General features: G+C 35.2%; 1 protein-coding gene across 1 annotated transcript; it reads left to right on the top strand.

Annotated features, from left to right (window-relative positions):
* The first annotated feature begins 18435 nt into the window (after window positions 1-18435).
* Window positions 18436-21174, top strand: LOC134540327 (uncharacterized). The gene is made up of 4 exons (XM_063382988.1): window positions 18436-18798; window positions 18933-19088; window positions 20410-20724; window positions 21165-21174. Exons 1-4 carry the CDS (start codon window positions 18668-18670, stop codon window positions 21172-21174), a joined length of 612 nt encoding a protein of 203 aa, XP_063239058.1. The 5' UTR covers window positions 18436-18667.
* The last annotated feature ends 871 nt before the right edge of the window (window positions 21175-22045 follow it).

The raw sequence follows: 22045 nt of genomic DNA, 5'->3' as shown, positions 1-22045 counted from the left end.
CCTGTACCTTAATAAAACATACACTTTGGAAACAAAATAAATCACATTTTAATGCCATCAGCGATAAAATAGCTTTAAAACAACGTAATATATACATAATTTTTTTTTGCAAAAAGATCCAGTTGTTTTCGTATCTACGTCTTGCGAACAAACGAACTTACACACGCACGCGCACACACACACATACACACACACTTTCTCTTTTTTATACCAGTGTAGATTTAAATTTAAAAAAAAAATTAGATTAAACTATGTGGTCAAAATATTTCCGTTGCTGTAACTAAGTAATCATGAGCTCAACTTTATTTCCTAATGATCAAAATCAACAGTCCCAATTATCCTACATACACTGTACGCAAAACTCCTGAAATGTTGATAAAAAAAAATTTAATCGGCATGCGCATATCTATTTTAAGAAAACAATCTATGCAAAACTACACTGCCGCAGTGTAGAGGTACACGAACCATGTTGTAAATGTAGCATTATTTCGTGGGTTTTTAGTTTTTTTAAGTGTAAGATTACACCCACACAGCCCATGTAAAAAAAAAAAGCTTTGGTTTTGAAATTTTAAAAAAGAAACTCTGTGCAACACCAAGCCAACACAGACAGTGTAAAATTTAGTTTCTGTCTGTGCGATTTGAACGCACGTTGCGTGCGAATTCGCGCCAAAACGGCCGGTGTTTTTTTTGTTTTATTCGGGCGATTGAAATGATCAACTCGATGGTACGGCACAGACGGAACCTGTGGCGTGGGTTTCCGGTGATGTGTTTCCAAGCGCCGCGATCTCTGGGTTCCCTGAAGAATCGCGTTAATTGGCGTTATTCCTTCCTCCGCCGCGGACGGTTATGCCGACAGCAGTTTCTGTCGTCCTCTCGGAAGCCGCTCTGTTCAAAAGGGAAGAGCTCCGGGTGTCTTAAGGGCTGCGGCAACATTCGAAGCTTCGGAGCGACCGACGGACAGGACAGGAGGGTGTGAGGAAAAGGGGGAGAGTTTAAGGAGGGTTTTTTTTTGTGAAAAGAGGGGGGTGGAGAGATGGAACTGCGGCTTTGCCGTCAATTAAAACTTTTTAACTAACTCCTCCCACCCCCCCCCCCCCAACCACCCTTTTCGCGCTCAGCGTCGGCTAAGCACGCAGAGGGGAAAAAGGAACGCGACAGGAGTATTTTGGAGGGGGGGAATCGGACATCTCGGCCGAAGGAGTGTTTTCCTGGCGAAGTTCTGCGTAAGCCGCTCCTTCCTGCTGACACATCCTGTTTCACGCCCGCACGCGCCGCGAGAGAACAGTTGTTCCCCTTTTTTCCAAAAATGTTCTGGAACATGAGGATTCACAAGGGTACGGACGTACCCCTCCGAATTTTCATCTAGGTTACATCCAAGGTCGAATCCGAGGGGAAAAAGTAAAACAGATAAATAGTTAAATGTCATGGTTTGCATTAACCGTCACAAAACACATTTACCGTCAATGTATTTTCACACACACGGGACAAAGAGCTTTAGCTAGACAATCCTTACGAAGTATTTTTTTAAGTTGTCTTTTTAAAAATAAATGATGTCCTTTCTTTTTTATTAATTAATTAATTAATTTGTTAATGCACGAACAACATTAATCACTAAACTGGTTTACTATTTGCTCGTGTTATTACACAGTACAAACAAAACAATATATATAATTTCAATACTAAACATTTAAATCATGCTATAGAGCAGCATTAAAGAAACTTAAAAGAGGAAAAAAGTCAACCCAACCATTCAATAAATAAAATAAGTCAGATTAAATACTTGAAAAACCTGCTTAAAAGATTATATCTACACGTTATAGAGAATTTGTTAAGGAAAATAAAAATATAACCAGACAGCTGTCAGGATAAATATTTTCAAAAAACTTATCAAATTGATTTAATTAAATCAAGTAGACCTGATTTAAGTGAGATTAATTATTAATCTATAATTGTTCTTATAATTTTCTTCGTTTTGTTGATTTTTTTTATTTGAGTAGAATGTTAGTTAATGTGTAGTTGATGATAATTTAGTTAATTGTTACACAATTCAGAAGTGATTTTATTGAAATTTAAAGTGAGTGAAATCAAACTTAGTGAACTCAATAAATAAGAAGTTATTCTTCATATTCTTGAAGTTTTTGTGAGTTTTTATGTAATTGGTTTTTCCGTTTAACGTATATAATTCTAATATACTCTACTATCCTGTATTCCCCATGTAATTTATCACCATAATTTTAACTAATTCAACTTATGAAGTAATAACTGAAATATTAATTGCATCTCCATTGAATAGTAATTACTAGATTCTTAACACGACAGCTATCACCATCAGGTGTATAGTCATCTATACTACTGAGGTGGTAATTCATTGAGTTTATTTTATGTAATGTATATCAAAAGAACAATAAAATAAACTTAAGCGTTAATGATTTCCCAAAAAAAAAAAAAAATATTTACGTTAGGTACTACATCATTAATATTACCTATATTATGTTTCTGATGGGCTGTTGGGGTTCACTTTTCGTAGGCTGACTTCACTACTACCTTACTTCTTAATGGGGGTGGTGTTGTTTTTGTCATGTTGGGGATGTTACAGGGTATTGTGATTCCAGCATTATGTTTTTAGCATGTGCTGTGAAAACCATTGGAAGAGTATTTTAACATATAGATGTACAGAAAAAAAATTGCAATTAAGAATAGATAAAAACAATCACAGCATTTCCAACCTGTGAACTGCGAATACGGAATATTTGTTATACGTTACTTGAGAACGATTTACGTTTGCAGTTTAAGTTTTACTGATTAAGCAGTTGTGAAAATAGATTTATATTATAACTGCCTCAATGACTAAGAAATAATTTAGAAATACTGTAATGAGCTGGTTAAGTGAAAACATTTCAGAATATTAATTTATGAAAGCCTTGAAAGCATTTTTATGTATGTTTACCAGGGGAATAGTCTATTTCCGATATCATTTTTCTTCTTATTCCGAAATAATCGCTTGTCCGTAAACAGATTAATAGATGGCAAAACACAACGCCACAGTAGAGCGACAATGTCAAATGAATTAGCCATGACCTACAGTAAGGAACCATCCTACCAATTTTCTATAAAAACAATCGGTGGGGCTATATCGAGACACACGGCTGTTAGTTTCAAATGAAACTTCTATGTTATCGAATCGATTTTAGTGTAATGGTTTAAATTAAATACATTAAAAACTAGACATTGACTACGTACTAAAAATTTTAATTCAAAATAGAAATGGTAGCCCACGACGAAAATTCTGTTTAACATTGACCTATGATATGATAAATGAGATACCGAAGGCATAATATCAATATTAATGTTTTTTGGTGAACGTACAATCTGTATTGCTTAGTGTTGTCAGTTCTCTATACACAATCACACGAATCACCACGTATCACATCTGAGTCGTGAGCTACACTGAACAGAAATTTTTTCCGAACCTAAATTAAAACTAAGTGTATTTGGGAGGTCTAGGTAAGGAAGACCTAGGTGCGTCTCAGGCCGAAGCCTATATAGTTAGAAAAAAATGTTAAAGCAAGATGACAAACATCTTTTCGTCAGACTTTTTCTGGTACCCATATGTTTCGCTGTGATTTTTTAGACGTTTCACGTCAAAATGATATGACAATTACCAGTCGGGATTTGAACCTATGTTCTCTGGAATACGAATATAGTGTCTTACGACTCGGTCCATAAACTTCGATAGTGTATCTTTTCTCATCATCAGATTGCCTTGTAGTGATTCCTTATGCTACAGGCGTGAGTGTACGATTATTTCATAACAGTACAAATACATAGTTTTAGACTATAGTACTCCATGTAGGCTATCATCACATGTCTTGAAAAATTATTGACATCTAATATTATAAGTACAACTATCAAATATTACTGTCTCGTAAATTTTAATTCACGGCTTTCGAGTATATCCTGTACTAGTGATTTGGTTTACACATTTGCCATGGGTGTAGACAGTATTTGTGGAAGGGGAGGGCAGAAGCCAGTCCCTCCTCCGGAAACTCTTTTAAAAGATAAAGCTTGAAAATACATTTTTAGGTTAGTTGACGATCCCTTAAGTACTTTTTGAAATTCCTGCCATTGTAATTTTTGTAAAATAAAATTATTTGTCTAAATAAATCTGGCAACCCTACTTTCCCCCGTTTTTTTACTGCGCTCTTGACACTTATTTTTACAGAAACAGGTTCCTCCTTTGAATAAGATTCTCTGCACTAATACCTATGCCTTCTTAACAGAAGTGTAAACAAATATACACATAAAACAAACAAAACACACATCGGTTTAAAGAAAGTCAGTATCTATGTGAATATCAACAAATTCAATATAGTTCATTAAATAAAATTTCCACTGATAAACAACATTTTAAATAATAGGTAAATTAATTCAAGATGTAGTTCCGGACAAACGCCATTACTAATTAAACTGTATGTTTTGACAAACATCAGTCTGTTTGTGCCTTAAGAACTCTTTCCCGAAACGTCGCAACTGTTCTCTTTGGAATCATATACTGTGTTAGTTTGCGCTATCATCGTTGTGGTTTTCGCTCAACTGTTGCTCACGGTGTTTGTCTGTGCTGTCCTCACTGTTTCTTCACATCGCTGGGTTCACCTGTGTATCTCTGTATAGCCGTTATTTTTTTTTTTTCAATTTTTATCTGTTAAGTTTCATTGTTGATTTATTCTGTTTGCTGTTGTGCACCGTAAATTTTCTTTGTAAATGGAACAGATATATTCATGTAAACTTAACTATTTGTTAATTTGTTCATTTACATGAAAATAACTGTATCACTACAAAATAGTGTTACCATTTATGCTTCGTGTTGCCCCAGTACCTCCAATATTTAGTTATTTGAAAACAGTTGTTTGAATAGCTTTCCAGGGATTAGCTGTGCATGTTAAGCACGGTAAAACAAAAGAAAGCCAAAAGTAATATAAAAAAGTTAACTTTTCTGTGGCTTTAAAGCCAAATAAATAAAATGTTTATACATAACTTCATTCTTGTAAGCACATGCATATTTTAACTAAAACACACTCTTTTAATATCTAATTTTTTTTTCAAAATAACTTTACCATCGACAGTTACATATGTTTTTACTAGTCTATATTTCTATTGTATTGTATTGTAAGTATGTTTGCAGGAAAGTAACTAAAAATTTGCCAGACTAGTTACACAAATTATATTTCACTATAATGAAATTACATAATTCATGCTGAACGAACAACATAAGAACACATAAATTTGTTCGTTACCGAGGTTAGATGTTACTACACGTACTGCACGTGTTAATGACACACGAAACTACAGTAAACTCGTGGAATAACATCATGTCATGTTAAGAAGACTGCAAGTATCCGCTCTACCACTCTGGTTCTGGGGTAGAGCGCCTGCCTTGTGACTTGTAGGACCCGGGTTCGCGCCCCGGCTCCTCCAAGGCGGATTGCCCAGATAAAATGGTGGCATTTTATCTGGTAGGCATTAAATCCTTTGTAACAAGTCAGGCCACCAAAGAAGCGGTGGGTGGAACAGAAAAAAAACCTTCCAGGTGGCTTCCAAATGGGGAGCCCGTTTCTTTTCTTGGGCTCCCCATGCGGTGGCCATTCCGGGGGTTTCTCCGGGGGAACGCAGTTTTGCAAAAATATTTTTTGTATTTTTGTAGCGTTTTAGTTTTTAGTAACTGTAGCATTATCATTCAAATATGTTATAAATAAATCTCCAACAAACATTTAAAACATTTTAAAAAAAATTTGATTTTGTACGGTATATATTGTCTTGAAGTCAGAAACCTTTGTTTTGTAGTATTTTAGCAGTTTTTGACGAAAAAAAATATTTATTGGCACATTAATTTTATTCCTAAAAATATTTTTTCTGTAAAACCACATAGTTTTCCATCAGGAATATCGGCTTTAACACACGCTTTTATTATTTTTTTTATGTGTGTGTGTGTGTGTGTGTACCAGTATAAATCCAGATGTAAATAAAATATTCTATTTATTTCAACTTGAGCAAAATCCTTTATGCTTTCCAACATAATTTTATGATTAAAAAATTGTCAATTTTAGGCCTCGTCAAGCAATGCGTGGTAAATATGTTTTAATTATCTTACAAATAGACGCATATCAGTCAAATTTCCAAATATAATTTCATGGTATTACGTGTTCCGCAAAGTAGTAGTTTATAAAAAAAAATTGTTGTCGGTTTACGGACGATAGTTTAACGTGACAACGTCATAACAAAACATTGATGAAATGATTGATCCAGAAGAAAATGAAATATATTCGGCCTGAGACTGAGCCGTAATAAGTTTTTGCAACCAAACCATTTAGGCATTAAAAATATTATATTCTTTGAGGAAGAAATTTTTTTAAATTTTTCTATCTTTTGTATGATAAAATCTACCTCTGCATACATTTTATGAATAAAATTAAATAATTTTTATTGAATTATCACTATTTTGTATGGATACAAAGGAGTGAAATTAAATCTAGAATTTAATTGATAAATTTATTTTTATTTGCATTCATTAATTCAAATATATTTATTACTTTTGTAGTGTCGCGCATGCCGTATTTATTTTTACAAGTACAAAAATTAAAGTATTGCAACGGACGGGATTCGATCCGTTAACCTTTGGTCAGCGATAATAACCGCACGGCCACGAGGCCATATAGGAAACAATTGTTTCAGATGGTATATATATATATATATAAATTTTGTTTTGTATTGTGGAAGTTTTAAAAACGTATGTAGTCCGCCATGTTTATTTCTTATAGTGGTAGGCGGGAAATTAATAACCGTACCGATTGTGCTGAAAATCGGTGGACGATCGTTAAATTACATAATATTAATAATTCAAACGACGAAAATATGATTGAAAAGTCAAATCGATGGTTGTTCCAATCGAGTGGAAGAGAGATGCCACGCATGCGTACAATGAGCATAACAGAACACATCCGTAGTGGGACAATGTGCGATACGGGACACTTTTTCGTGTGTGCAGCCGCGTTCATCGATTTATTAGACGTTGTCACGTCAAAACACATTTTGTAGACTTTAAATAATTTATTATAGACATAAAAAACCTTAACATCTGAGTTTTTGTGTTCAGTCACAGAAAGCATTACATAAGAAAATCCTTGAATATTTGCGTTGGGTTTGCAATCATTAAACAATTATCTACAATTACTTCAATTATTCCAGTTTGAAACAAATGTAAATTCTATGAAGCTAGTTACATTACGATTTTACGAGTAAGGCCGTTTTCCTCATTCCGTAGAATGTATAAGAAATTTTGGCGGAATGGAATAGGCCTACTAGGTCGTCGTAATACGAATATAACATTTTTGGAAACATTTCTTTCTTCTCGTCCGCGATCTGGATATGATTTGTTATTGCAACTATCACCGTCTGAAGCGCTATCTGTACGCTTTAAAGTTAACCTAACATCTATAGGGTTGACAGCGCTACCTACCAAGTATTCTATACACTTCTTCGAGGACAATGCTGCTGTACTCATTCCATGGAGGGTGTAAGAAAATATGGCAGTCCTTTGGACTTATGGCAGATTTCCGTTATGGTACTTTTCCTCCTTTTTCGAAGAGGCCAGGCGGAATACTATCATTATGGTAGTCTTCCGATATGGTAGAATTCCGTCACCCCCTCCAGTAGCAGAACCACCTATTATATACTACTGACATTATTTAGGTTCTTGGCGTTTCATCGTAATTATTTTCTTTATTATTTTCGAACAAACGGTTGGCCCAGCGGCAAATTCAAAAACGTATACCAGTCTTGGGAAGCACTTTAGTCCATATGCCGTGTGTGTGTACATATATATATATATAATTATATAATTTTTAACTTATTTTTATGTCCATAGTTCAAGAAAACTTACATGTGTCTTCAAATCGTTCTCTCCATTCCACTGTAGCAAATATATTAGAACTTTCAATCTTAATTGCTGTACTCTAAACAAAAAAATATAAAAAGTACTCGTAAGCACAGTTTTAATTAGTGTAAATACCTTTTTTTTAGTTTTTATGTTAATGCTTTGTAAATATATATTTAGTTGCATTTTTTTTTTCCTTTAGCATGCGAATAAATATTGCAGCGATATTGTTGAAACGCTTCGTTCTGTGCAAAACTGCCATCGTTTGCGAAGAGGTGCTGGCATCGTTACGCGCGTGCACGGTTCGTGAAAGGGAAACAAAACAAATTCAAACGGGTGAATGTTGCCATGGCAACGTAACATCTACAGTCGATGCCAAAAACATTCGCATGTCTTTCTACAAGAACGAAGACCAAAACGTCACTGCGGGTTTCATATTTCGATAATAATAAAATATGTCCCAAACAAAGTACAAATTTATATTCTAAAACAGAATTATTTCTAATTATGACAATGAGATCAATATATTATATAACTAAAGGGCGAGTTAAAGCAAAATGGATAGCGCTACATGACATTGAGAAATGACACACAAATACAGTTTTTATTTCTATGACTTACGATTTTCTGTTTACCCATGGCGATCGGTTGAACGGTTTAGAAGTTGATGCGCTGCAGCGCCATCTAGCGGCGAGTTTTTTTAAAAAAAAATGGATATCATGAAAACCTTATCCATGAAAAAACACTTTCATGGCGAACAGTCAAACGGTATCCGAGTTTGTCGACGTCATGTATACCAATATCCAATTATTTATATATATATATATATATGTGTGTGTGTGTGTGTTTTCGAATATCAATCTGCGTACACATAAATTAAGGGAATGTTTTTATATTTTTGGCAAAATCAAAAGTTTTAATATGTGTAATGTATACATGCAAATCAAAACACAATACAGGCAATTATTACTTCCTATTGATTTTTGTTGATTTTTAGTTTTTTTAAGCACAACTTTCAGGTTCACTATTTATTGTTTTAGTATCTATAAAACCATTATATTTCAAACTATTAGAACTTTAACCTTTTTTATGTCTCTGTTATAACGAGTGCCAAATCTTAGTTGTTGCAGCACAATGAGGTTGTGAGGCGCTTAAGGCTTCCGTTGAAGAATGCTCTTATAACAAACACTTTATTTTAATATTCACGATTTTAAAATTAATATTAATAAAATTAATAAAAATAATATTTAAAAAATTAAATTCCATTTAATACTGTACAAATGAAAATTATTTTTTTTTATATTTATATATGAAATGGTAAAAAAAATTGACAAACAATTATGTATTTTAATGCATCTGTGCTATTTAAAGATAATTGTAACAGCATTAAATTAAGTAACCTTGAAAGAAGAATATTATATAAAGGTTTAAAAGGGCGTAACTACAAAAAAGCAAATATGCCAAAAAAACATATATTAAGTATTTATAAAAGAAATTAATTTTAATAAAATTTTATTTTAAAAATATGAGCTCATTCAAAAAGTAAAAACAAAAATGTTCGAAAGGGCATAGAGACAAAATTTGAAAAATCACCAAAATATTCCCACTGACGCAAAACTATATTTCCAAAAAAAGAAACATTTTCACCGGTTTTTTTGTTTAAAGCTAAACTTCTTGATATATAAGTCTTTATAGTCATTATAAGCATAGTTTTTCGTAAGGCACCAATTTAATTTAATTATTAAGGCGTGTTCCACTGAAGTAGCTATATTTTTATTGTTACTCTATTCTTTCACTTCCACTTTCTATTTTATACACAATTATATGGAGTAGTATAATATTTGTGCTTTATGATACCCTTGTCGCCAATGTATACATTTCTAATTGGCATTATAGAGCCAGTGTGTCAGTGATGAGCGTAACTATAATAGAATTATTAAAAGTAGATAAACATCATAATTTCTTTTAATTATCTGCAATTATTCTTAAGATATTGAGTAAACTATTTGCTTAAAAACATTAATATAATTATGAAAAAAATTTCATCCTGAGTTATTTAAAAAAAACTAGCCGTTAAAAAATTTGGTAACATTAGAAATAAATAGAAAATAATTCCTAATTATAACTTTACTTTAAATACACCTTAATGCGTTTCCACCAAAATGTTTTATTTAAAAAAATATTTTGGGTTCCTGAGAGTAAGTAAGACTTTTTGAAACCTCTTAAGTTAAAAATATTATGTACTATTTTATAAACATTGTCATTCTGAATTCGACCAACAAACATCGGCTAAATGTTCACCACGAAAAAATGAGACGAAAATATATTATTACTTCACTTTAAAAATTTATTAGAAATAAGGGTGTCACAACCCTCCCCTTATTGAAAATATTTTTTTTAAGTAAAATAATAATGTGTTTTTAAAGAAATAATTTTAGATAGTGATAGTTTATGCCGTGGTTGTAGAACTGTATTAAATTTAACACAATCCAGATACTTTTTATTCCATCCATACTTTTTGTACTATTTGATACAGATTTTTTTTTTCCATATTCAACTTCAAAAACTTTTACAGCAGCCTTGGGAAACACTTTACACTTTTTTTTTTTTTTTTTTTTTTTTTTTAGCAAAATTTTTGCAGATGAACTTGTAGCTGAATTTACAGACACATCCTCCATGTGTTTATTCGAAACTATTCGAAAGCTTTCTCGACAATACGTGTGTTCTTATAATTATGTAACGTATGATCGTTAGAATATGGCGACCAATATATTTGAGTATTTTCCTCACTGAACTTTTTTGTATTTAATATTACTTTTCTTGAAGTTGTTTTATAAAACATATAAATATTACTAGTAAAAATACTCGCACAAACATTCCTTTGCTGTGTTTTATATTAAAAAATGTAATATTTTATGACTTGAAATTTTTCTTTATGGCAAAGTGTGGTTTTAGTGTGTGCACTTTCTTTCTCAAGAAAAAATAATAAAATTGAATCATCAATTTTACTTTTTAACTATCCATCTTCCCTTCGCTCTCACTTAATTTATCTCTCCCCTGCACACTCTCTCACTCTCTGTTCCCTACACTCTCATCTAACGTCTCTGCCCCTACACTCTCTTCTTCCTACAGTTTCTCCCCAATACACATTTTCCAAATCTTAGCTCCCATCCACTCTGTCCCACTGAAATATGTCAACCTAAACTCTCACCCTAACATTCTTTCAACCATAATCTCTCTCTATTATTCTCTCCTCCACACTTTCTCTCTCTCCATTTCACTCTCTCGCCCCCACATCTTTCTACACTACACACTCTTTGACATAACCCACTCTACTCAACGCACTCTCCCTACACACATTTAATTCCAAATTTTTCTCTCTCAAACACACTCTTTCCTACACCCTCTCTCCCCACACTCTCTCTCCACACACCCTCTCTCCCCACACTCTCTCTCCCCACACTCTCTCTCCCCACACTCTCTCTCTCTCCACACTCTCTCCTCAAACTCTCCTCCACACTTTCCCACGCTCTTACTACACACTATATCCCACACCCTCTCCCCTACACTCTCTCCTACACTCTTTATCACCAATCTCTTTCCCCACACATTCTCACCCCAAACACTGCCCCAACACACTTTCTCTCACTTTTAAGCGACACTGTCTCCCAAAACTCTCCCTCAACTCTCCCACAATCTTACCCCACACTATCTCCCACAGCCAATCTCCCGACACTCTCTACTCTCTTAATACTCATCCCCTACATTTTCTCACTACACTCTTTCTCTAAATTCTCCCCCACATACTCTCCCACACATTCTCCCCATTCAAAATTTTCCCCCACAAACTCCCCTACACTCCTTCCCCACACACTCTCTCTCTCTCTCCGCATGCTCTCCCCACACTCTGTCCCCAAACTTTCCCTCCACAAACTCCCTTCCACTCGCCTCCACACTATCACCCACACACTTTTCCACGTTATTCTCTCCATGGATTATCATTTCTCCACACACACACACACACACTCTCTCTCTCTCTCTCTCTCTCCACGCTGTATTTCTCATCCTGTCTTGAGCACTCCGCTAACTTCCCTTGCCGGCACTTCTCCGGCGGCCAGAGGGGGAGGGGGGAGGGGGGGACCGCCTTATCGCCCTGACGGCGCCAGGTGACGGGCCGGTCGGCGCACAAAGGCCAGCGCAGATAGCCAGGCGCCTGGTCCTGGGGCCAGTCAGCTTGGCCCGTGACCTGGAGGCCACGTCCGCGCGAGCCACGGGGTACCCGGGCGAGCCCCCTAGCTCTCCGGCGCGCGGCGGGTGGCGCGAACACAAGTTCACGAAGCCGAAAAGGAAAACTTCTAAATCACAACAAACAAGATGGGTAGCATTTTAATAAAAATAAAAAAATAAAATTGGTTGTCTGTAAAGTCGGTTCACGGACGATAGTTTAACGTGACGTCATAACAAAACATTGATGAAATGATTGCATACTTTTATGAATAAAATTTAATAATTTTTATTGAATTATCACTATTTTGTATGGATACAAAGAAGGAGTGAAATTAAATCCACAATTTAATTGATAAATTTACTTTTATTTGCACTCATTAATTCCAATATGTTTATTACTTTAACGAAGAAATTATTTTAACTATAAATTTAATACATGTTTGCTATTTAACTTGTTCCAATCTGTGTTATTCTGTTAAGGATAGGACGATGTTAGGAAAAGTAGGAAACGAATGGGAGTGTTTCAAGTTTAATGTGCCTCGAAAAAATCAAATCGATGGTTGTTCCAATCGAGTGGAAGAGAGATAGATGCGGCGCAAGCGTACAATGAGCGTAACGGGACAATATGCGTAACGGGACAATGAGTCATCCTTTTTCGTGCGTGCAGCCAGCGTTCATCGATTTATTAGACGTCACGTCAAAAAATTCCTTCACAGAAAAATCAGGAGCCAAACCAGAGCCATTTCATTACATCGTTCAACATTTCGCTGTGCTGATCATCAAATGATTCAGCTGCCAACGTAGCTGCTGCTCCGGCAGCGAATTCTAGCGGCGGGTGTCGGAACTGCGTGTAAATCGCGTAGGTAAATGCAAGGCATTATTTTTTAATGATTCTGCTTTAACGTTTTATTGTCCGAATTTCGTACTACGAGTGTGTTTGCAACACGAGAACACGTGATTTCGCTCGTCACCTTAAGCTTCACTGGCGAGTACTGAAATACTCGTACAAGCATATATATATATATATATTTTTTTTTTTAAATTGTTAGATAATCCCAGTCGCATGCAGTCCTGTCAGGAAGGTATGAAAATGCAGCAGCAGCCAATGGACAACAGACAACGACTTATTTGTGCGCAGTTGTGTGAAGTTCATCCTGGTAACATAATAATATAATAAAATTAAAAAAATTAATGTACCATGTTTTTATAATGTACTAAAAAGTATAAAATAATTTCTCTAATCCTTATGAAGGATAAAACCATATACAGATTTTTAACTTTTTTCTGAATTATTCTGAAAATTCATACTTGGCCATTTTTTATAGCTATTAAAATACTTGTAAGATTGGAAACGAAAAACATGGGGCGCGTGCAGTAGATAATTGATGCATTAATAGCTCAACTAACAATTTTATTGCACCGCAAATAATGTGAACCGATAATTAAGTTCTTTTATTGATAGCTACTCTCTACACTATTTATAGTTATGTATTGCATACGTGCCATTTCCTTCATTGCATTTTCATTGCACGGTGTCTTGCCTGTAAGTTTCGAGCAATCAAGCGCCACTATTCTCAATCAATACAATGATCTGACACGGCTTAACGCGACATATGCCTGTCCTTTAGCAAATAGTGCAGGTCCGAGGTATACAACAGCATGGTCCACTGTACATCCTTGCATTTTATGAACTGTGCAGAGTTCTAACTTTTTCTAAATATCCTGAAAAAAAGAGAACAAATGAGCCGAAATAAAAAAGAAGAAGAAAAATAATTACGTTCACTATACGGTTTAAATATTTACCCGATACAATAACGACTAACTGGTAATTGATATTTAATAATAAATAATAACTTTGTTTTTTTTTTTGTTTTAGTCTTTTTCGTTTTCTAAATATTTATCTCCTCCTTTTCGTTTATCTTCTTCTGTTTTCCCATTTTCATGCATTGTCATCCACTTCTGAGCTATAGTCCAAATTTCAAGTAGGCTATCTAGCTCATCGGGAAGTTAGTTTAAAATCAATTACAAAATTCCACCTGGGCAGACATAGAAGAAAGCGAGTTAATAATAAAAAAGCTAGTTAATAAAAACATGGTAAAAAAATTGTAAAATAACGCGAATTTCGCAGTTCTTTAGTAGTTGACTGTCTGCCCCGAGCGTTTCGGCATGCCTTGTTGCAGCTATCTTCAAGGGAGGCCGTCGACCATCACCTTGCAAGACGTCTGAAACAAAAAAAAAGTCTTGAATGAAATTTAATTTAAAAATTGAGCTTTGTGGCCGTTGTTACATTTACATGAAAAAAAATCATCTTTATCCTATTTTTTTTACTATCAGTTCTGTTCCGAAAACACAGATTTCAGCAGCATCACTGTTTACAGCGCTGTTAGCGAGCTCTCTTGGATCTACAACCATTCTGTGAAGTTTCACTTCCAACGCGCATGACAGCCATGGTTATATTATTTATTTATTTTTTACATGAGAAATTTCTCTCTTGAAAAATCTGAAAGTAAAATGGCTGTTCCACTTCCTTCTGTAGTCGAGCGAACGCATCATCTACGTGACGGAACAGAATTTCGCTTTTCGTTGCATTCCGTGCAGCGGAACGGAACGCAAGGCGGCCTTTCGTGCCAGTCGCCAATTTTTTTTCTCTTCTCTCCTCCTTTGTCTCTCTCTCTCTCTCTCTCTCTCTCTCTCTCTCTCTCTCGCTCGCTCGCTCATACCGCCTCATCTATCATAAGTTTCACGACGAGGGTGCTTTAAAACTTTTTATCTTCCACTGGTGTTAATTAACACCCTCGCTTTCACGCCTCCCCTTTGTGTCCGAGGTCGTTAAGAATTCGAGAGAGAGGGAGGAATCGATGATAAATCGAGATCAGCCCTAGTCTTAGAATTTTTTTTTTTTTTTACGAATATTCTGTCGTGAGATCGAAATCATAAAGCTGCTTCAGGTCGGATGGTGTGGGAGGGTTTTGCGCGCCGAATAATACCTTTTTCCATGAAACTGACGGCATCCTTGTACCACACCCAGGAGGCCGACCCAAAAACTTCCTTTTCCTCTTGAAACTCAAGCAGCTCTTTGCTACAAACACAGGCGTGCGTGAGGAAAAAAACTTGGTGTCGAGACGCAACGCTAGAATGATTGTTTTATATTAAGAGGCCACTCCAGTGTTGCAGGGGCACTACGCAACCCGCATTAACCTCATAAGATTCAATGCTATTTTCATTTTGCTTATAACTTATTAACTAATATAGATTTCGAAATGATGCTTGCTTGATATGTAAGACAACGATGCTCTTATCAAAGCCCCTTTCTTAAAAAACATGCATAAATTATGGTTTTATACTAATCTTTACTAATATGCATAAGTGTATTGTCTAGGTTTGAACCATAATTTATGCACGTTTTTGAAGAAAGGGGCTTTGATAAGAGCATCGTTGTCTTACATATCAAGCAAGCATCATTTCTAAATCTATATTAGTTAATAAGTTATAAGCAAAATGAAAATAGCATTGAATCTTATGAGGTTAACGCGGGTTGCGTAGTGCCCCTGAAACACTGGAGTGGCCTCTTAAGTACACTGTAAATGGAACAGAAACATTCATGTAAAATTACAGATCATTTCTAATCTGTATATTTACATGGAAAAAAAAACCCGTATCACTACAAAAAAAAAAAGTGTTCGCAGTAATACTGGGTTCGGATTATTACCCCGGGGCATTTTTAAGCTTAGTGTTGTCCCAGTTCCTCCAATAGTTAATAGTTATTTTGTTAACCGTTCCCCGAATAGCTTTCCAATATCAAATGCGCACACGATAAGCATGATACAACAAACTAAAGTCAAATTGATGAGTAGGCATTCGATTATCTTTTCCGTGGTCTTAAAAAAAATACATGCTTGAATTAAATATCAATATTATAATATGGACTCACGCGAATATTTTCGTGAGAAATACTCAGTAGGTGTTAGCTCGAAAAAAAAACGTATTTCATATTGTCATGAGGGGGTCATACCGCAACCATCAACTAAAGAAGCAAAATACCTCCAACAAGGAGTCCGTCACAACGATACGGGTGGCGCAGCAGACTGTCGCAAGAGCAGTCGGCGACGGGTCTCGAACCGGGACAGCGAGCCACACAACCGTTAAAAAAAAACTTGGTTGTCTGTAAAGTCGGTTTACGGACGATAGTTTAACGTGACAACGTCATAACAAAACATCGATGAAATGATTGCATAATTTATGGATAAAATTGAATCATTTTTATTTTAATAATAAAAGAATAAGTACTTGAAATTATACTAGTAATCAGATTTTTAAAATGCAAGAATAATTAACCTTTATTGCCGAAATTGTTGTTGTAATAAGCAATGAAAACTACATTAACTTTTCACTTCACTTTATAAACAGTCGACGAAACAGTTCACGTGTAGATGTAAGTTGTATGCTGCCGCTGTCTTTCTTCTCCTCGGACGCATAGGCCAATCGAGTGGAAGAGATATAGATGCGGCGCAAGCGTAAAATGAGCGTAACGGGACATAGCGTAACGGAACACAGCGTAACGGAACAATGTGCGTAACGGGACACTTTGACGTGCGTGCAGCCGGCGTTCATCGATTTATTAGACGTCGTCACGTCAAAATAACCATAGCCATGTGCTGTACAAAAGTTACAATATCTTTCTTGTGGTATGACAAAATATATATAATTTTTTTAACTGTTTTTCAAAGTAATGTTTTGTAAAAGTAAACAAATTATTTTCCTTGTAGTCAAATAATGTTATTTTATTATTATCTGGTGGCAAAAATGCTAAAAGAAAAATGCAAACTGCGTGAAGCCATTTTTTTTTTTCATTCAGAGTTAATTTTTGTGCCATATTGGTCAGAGCCCCAAAATATTGGCTGAATTTGCATTGTGGAAACAGTTTTAAATTTCTCTTTTTTTATAAATGTGTCTGTGTTTAACGACGTTTTTTTTAAGTTTTTTACCTTTTGTTTTAATTTATGAAAACAAATATTTTAAAAATTTATATTTTTTAAAAGTTATATGGTATGCATGTCCCAGCTGTGAGATCAAAGAAAACGAACTTCCAGCGAATGATCACGAGGCAATTAGCCAAACAAAAATTGTATTATTAATGTGTTCTTGTTCTATGTATCATGTATCTGACGACAAACTATGAGCACAAACGTATAAACATTTACAGATATGTACACAATACAGACACACAATATATACAGACTGTTTGCTAATTGGCAAACAAAATTTAATTACATTTAAATTTAACTTTTTTTAAAAATAATTAAAACATTCTTAGTATCAAATCCGTTCGAATTTATTTTAAACCATCGTATTATTATTTAAAACCTTGGTTATTAGTGCAAGGAATGAAAAATATTTTTTGGAGGTCAAAAAATGAATAATTACTTTAGTTGGCATAATACGTAATTCTTTCTGTACTATTTAATGCTGGAGGCATTGATTTAAAAACAATCATTATATTTTTACTTCATGGAAAAATGAGAAAATGTTTAATCGATCATTTTGTAATATTGGAAAACATATTTGAATTAAGTTATTTAAATGTTCCAGAATTTTTTACAAGTTTCCAAAATGTTTCAAGACTAAATAGGTACTATACCGAAAGGGTACGGTGACGACTCTCCTTTGGAGGGGGGAAATGGGTGGCACCCCCGCTGTGCGAACACTACTGCAGCCGCCTAGTTCCAGCACCGAGCGCTGTCCGCCCGGCAAGGTCGCTGCCAGCGAGTGAAATTTTGGGATGTGCTCCCAGGTAGGCGGGCGCCTTAAGGGCGCCGCCTACTTGGAGAGCGCAGAGACGTGCAGAGCCTTGGAAATCCGGCTTTTATTCGAAAACTATTCCACGTATTGTTTTGCGGTTTGGCTACGAAAAGCATTTAAGGAACAGCTTACAGGCCTATAATAGTGAGACGTTCTATTTTCCCTTACTAATAGGTAAGTTTTGACTGTGAAAATGGCTAAAACGGCACTTTTTGCGGCGAGATTTAGGTAAGAAGATTCATTTTCCCGGGCTTCGGAAAATTATAGACCCGTAGAATGCACCTTTGTCTTGCGTCGCGTGATAAAAAAATATAGTTTCGTAGATGAAAATCGATGGTTCTACGATGCAGTTCTAAAGCACTGCATGCCAGTAAGACACTCCAGCGAAGTGGCGCCACCACGCGCTCCGCTCGGCCGCTATCAGTCCGGGAGGGGAAGTAGCCTTGAGCGGCGGGAAGGTGGGTATGCGAGGGGAAAAGATCCGGCTGGTAGGGGGAGTGCCCAGCTGCTGCGTGTCGCTAACCTGAGTCTAGGGCAGTAGCTGTCTTTGACAGACGCACAGTGCGAGGTGCGAGATAATAGTTCGTACATCCATCATCCTGCGTGCGTGCTCTGATACTTGTGAATGTGTGTGGGTGAATTGACTCGCGTCAAGTGCCAGTAGAACGTTTAGCCTTTATACCCATTTAGAAAGGTTTGATTTACAAAGGTATGGAATCTGCGAGAAAGCAAGTTTTGAATGAAGACAAAAGAAGAGGTAAAAAACGTCACTTGCGTCTGAATGCAGTTCGAAAGAAAAGGAAATGGAACAAAGGGAAAGTTTTACGTTTAGTTGACGGCAGGTAAGTGTGTTGTACATTTATTAAGAAACATGTAAGCCTTCACTTTCAGTTGAAAAGGTTATATAGCATAATTTTTTATATTCATTTACTATCCATTTAAGCTGTATTAAATTTAAATGTTCTTTCTTTCACAGGCTGCGTTACGTGAAAAACCATGAAACAAGGTTTTCCAACTATACTTCACATGAGTCTTTCAGTACATCCAAACACGCGGGGAATATAGAAAATGCTGTTGAAAGGAAAACCCAGACAGACAGTGAGACTTGCTACATAACGTTGTCTCCAGCAAGGTTTGAATAATAGTTTTTTTCAACAATTACTTAAGAATAATTAAAGGGCAAAATGCCGAAAGAATGTGTCTCTCTTACTTTTCTAGCACGGATAAAACGTCTATAACGCATGAATACCTGTATATGAATATTACGTAGGCCTATACACATACATAAAATAGTCCACTACATTACTGCATAGTTTTATAGCATGCTTTCCCGTATGAGATTCATGAAACGTTTCCTTAAATGTTTCCAAATACTTCTGCACTGAATGAAAATTAATAAAAAAGTAATATGCCTGTTCTTGACACATTTCTCTTAAATGTCGTGTGTGTATGTATTTATAATAGCTTACATAAATACGTTCCATCATTTTATGACTGAGAACTGAAAATTAATTGACTCTACATCGGAATCAGTGAATATTCGTTATTACTTACGATTTTTCACAGATTCAATTTGATGAAACATCTCAATCAGTAAACTGTAGAAAACTACATATTAACTTTGTTAAACCAATAATTGAAATAGTGAAACATATTAATTCGCAAATTTAATTTGTAAGATTTCGCGCTCAATTTATGAGGCGGTATTTTTTCATAATATAATATTAGTGTTTTCAGTCCACATACTTTTAAATTCAACCTAAATATTATATCTAACTCAACTACTATCATAAGAAATGGTAGCGTAGTGGTCAGGTCATCGGCTTTCGGCTGCAGACAACACGGATCAAATCATTCTTCCGATAAACTCGTTAGCAAATTGTAAAGTAGGTAACAGTATTCTACAAACATAGGAATATGGAAGAAATAAAAGAATATAATCTTTCATTTTTTATTTAAATTACTTATGATTAAAATTTAGATCTTTATTAACACTTATAAATAGTACTTCAGTTGCGTAGTTACATTTTATGTTAAAAGAAAGTTGAAGGGTTATACCTAGTAACAATTGTATATAACTTATGTGAGCGTTTTCAAAATATTATTTGTTTATAGCTTTTTACTGTTACCATCGCTGAGCGGTTGGAAGTGTTGTTGTTTGCTGTATTCAAATACTGTTTAACATATCTTCCATTACGCCTACAGTTAATAAATTATTTTGTTTTAACGGTTATATAATTAAAATATTCTGAGACGTGGTATTTTTGTTTTACACAGCAATGTTGTGATTTCACAATTGGAACATTGAGCCAAACTTTGTGACATAATTAATGAAATATATTATTAATTTTAGCCTACTAATTATGTCAACAATAATAGTTGTTTACAATTTTAATAGCGTATTTGATTATTATTTCAAGGAAAATCATATCTTTAATTTTGTTTTGTTTTAGGTGTTCCACCTCTCCCGGCGATACTGCTTCACATGATCAAGTAGACATCGATGGAGCAGGTTGTTCGTTTTGGACAAACGAAATATTGGCGACACCGCAGAAAGTCACAACTACTGATTATCCTACAGAAGAATATGATGTTACTGGAATATTTTCAGACACGGAACAAGAGTCAAAATCGGTCACATGTGACTACGCTCAGCTTCTTGAAGGCGTGGAGAAACTTTCGTCACCAGCATCTTCACCCGAACAAACCTCTCCTAAAAATACTTTCAGCTCTGAATCATCAACCTTTCCGATACAAGGCCGTCGACTGTTTGATGTTGACTTTCTATTCAAAGAAATGTCGCGCATCAGCCAACATAACAAAGTGTTTCAGTGTTCGTTTGAAAATATGCGATTAATAAAAGAACATAAAAATGGAATGATAAGTAAATTTGATTTCAAGTGTAATATGTGTGGTACTGTTGAATCTATTTTCTCGGAGGACCCCCAAACAAATAAAGTCAACTGTAACATGGCATGGGTGAACAGTATGTTGTTAACGGGCCAAAGTTTTACACAGTTACAAGACATAACTTCAACTTTGGAAATGCCTTGCATGGCCAAGGAGACTTTCAACAAATGTCAAAAATCCCTATCTTCTGTTATACACGATGTCGCATGTCAAAGTATGGAAGCCGCTGGCAAAGAAGAAGCAAGATTGGCAGTAGAAAATGGCAGTGTGGATGTCGACGGAGTTCCTCTCATAGCAGTTGTCACTGATGGAGCTTGGTGTAAACGATCGTATGGAAACAAATATGATGCTCTTTCTGGGGTGGTAAGTTTGTGTATTACGTAATCTTATTGCGTGTTGAATAATAATTTGTAGGCAATCTGTGTTATATCAGTAATTATGTATTATTAGTAACTAACATAAGTTCATGACAGTGTGAACAACACGTAATAGTTATTTTGTTAATATTTCCTTCTTTTGTAGATAAATGCGACAATTTAAATTCTTTATAAGTGCAAACATTGTATAGTTATTTTGTGATAGACCTGTTTGCTAGTATGAAAGTCTTTTAGGCCTACCGGCATAGAGCCATATACTTAGAGCCTATTGGCATAATGCCAGACATTCGAAATAATGTAATTATCCTGATTATACAATGTTCGTTACCTTACATTAAGTTTTACAGCGAACAGATTAAATATGCTTGTTTTTTTTTCTTATAGGCTTGCATAGTAGGAAAAGAAACAAAAAAAGTTATATTCGCAAGCACTAGGAATCGATACTGCTGCATATGTTCACGAGCAAACAGTAAAAATGAGACGCCAAAGGACCACGTCTGTTTCAAAAATTGGAACAAGTCTTCAAATGCCATGGAATCTGACATCATAGTGGAAGGTTTCAAATGCAGTGTTTCCATGCATAACCTGAAATATCATCAGCTGATTGGTGAGTCACAAGGTGATCAGTTAATTTCAGATGTTATTAATTATTATGTATTTGTGTCGATAGTATATTTTCGAAATAATTTCAATGCCGTGTGGTATTTAATGTTTTTATTTCCGACGTCGCACGTTTCATATGTTTTCATACAATGCTGCATATTGTAACGAACTGAAATGTAGCGCTTTTGTAACAGCTACT

The sequence above is a fragment of the Bacillus rossius genome, chromosome 16 (assembly GCF_032445375.1).
Source record: "Bacillus rossius redtenbacheri isolate Brsri chromosome 16, Brsri_v3, whole genome shotgun sequence".
Taxonomy (NCBI): Eukaryota; Metazoa; Arthropoda; class Insecta; order Phasmatodea; family Bacillidae; genus Bacillus; species Bacillus rossius.
The sequence above is the reverse complement of the archived record's forward strand: the minus strand, read 5'-3'. Positions and strand labels throughout refer to the sequence as shown.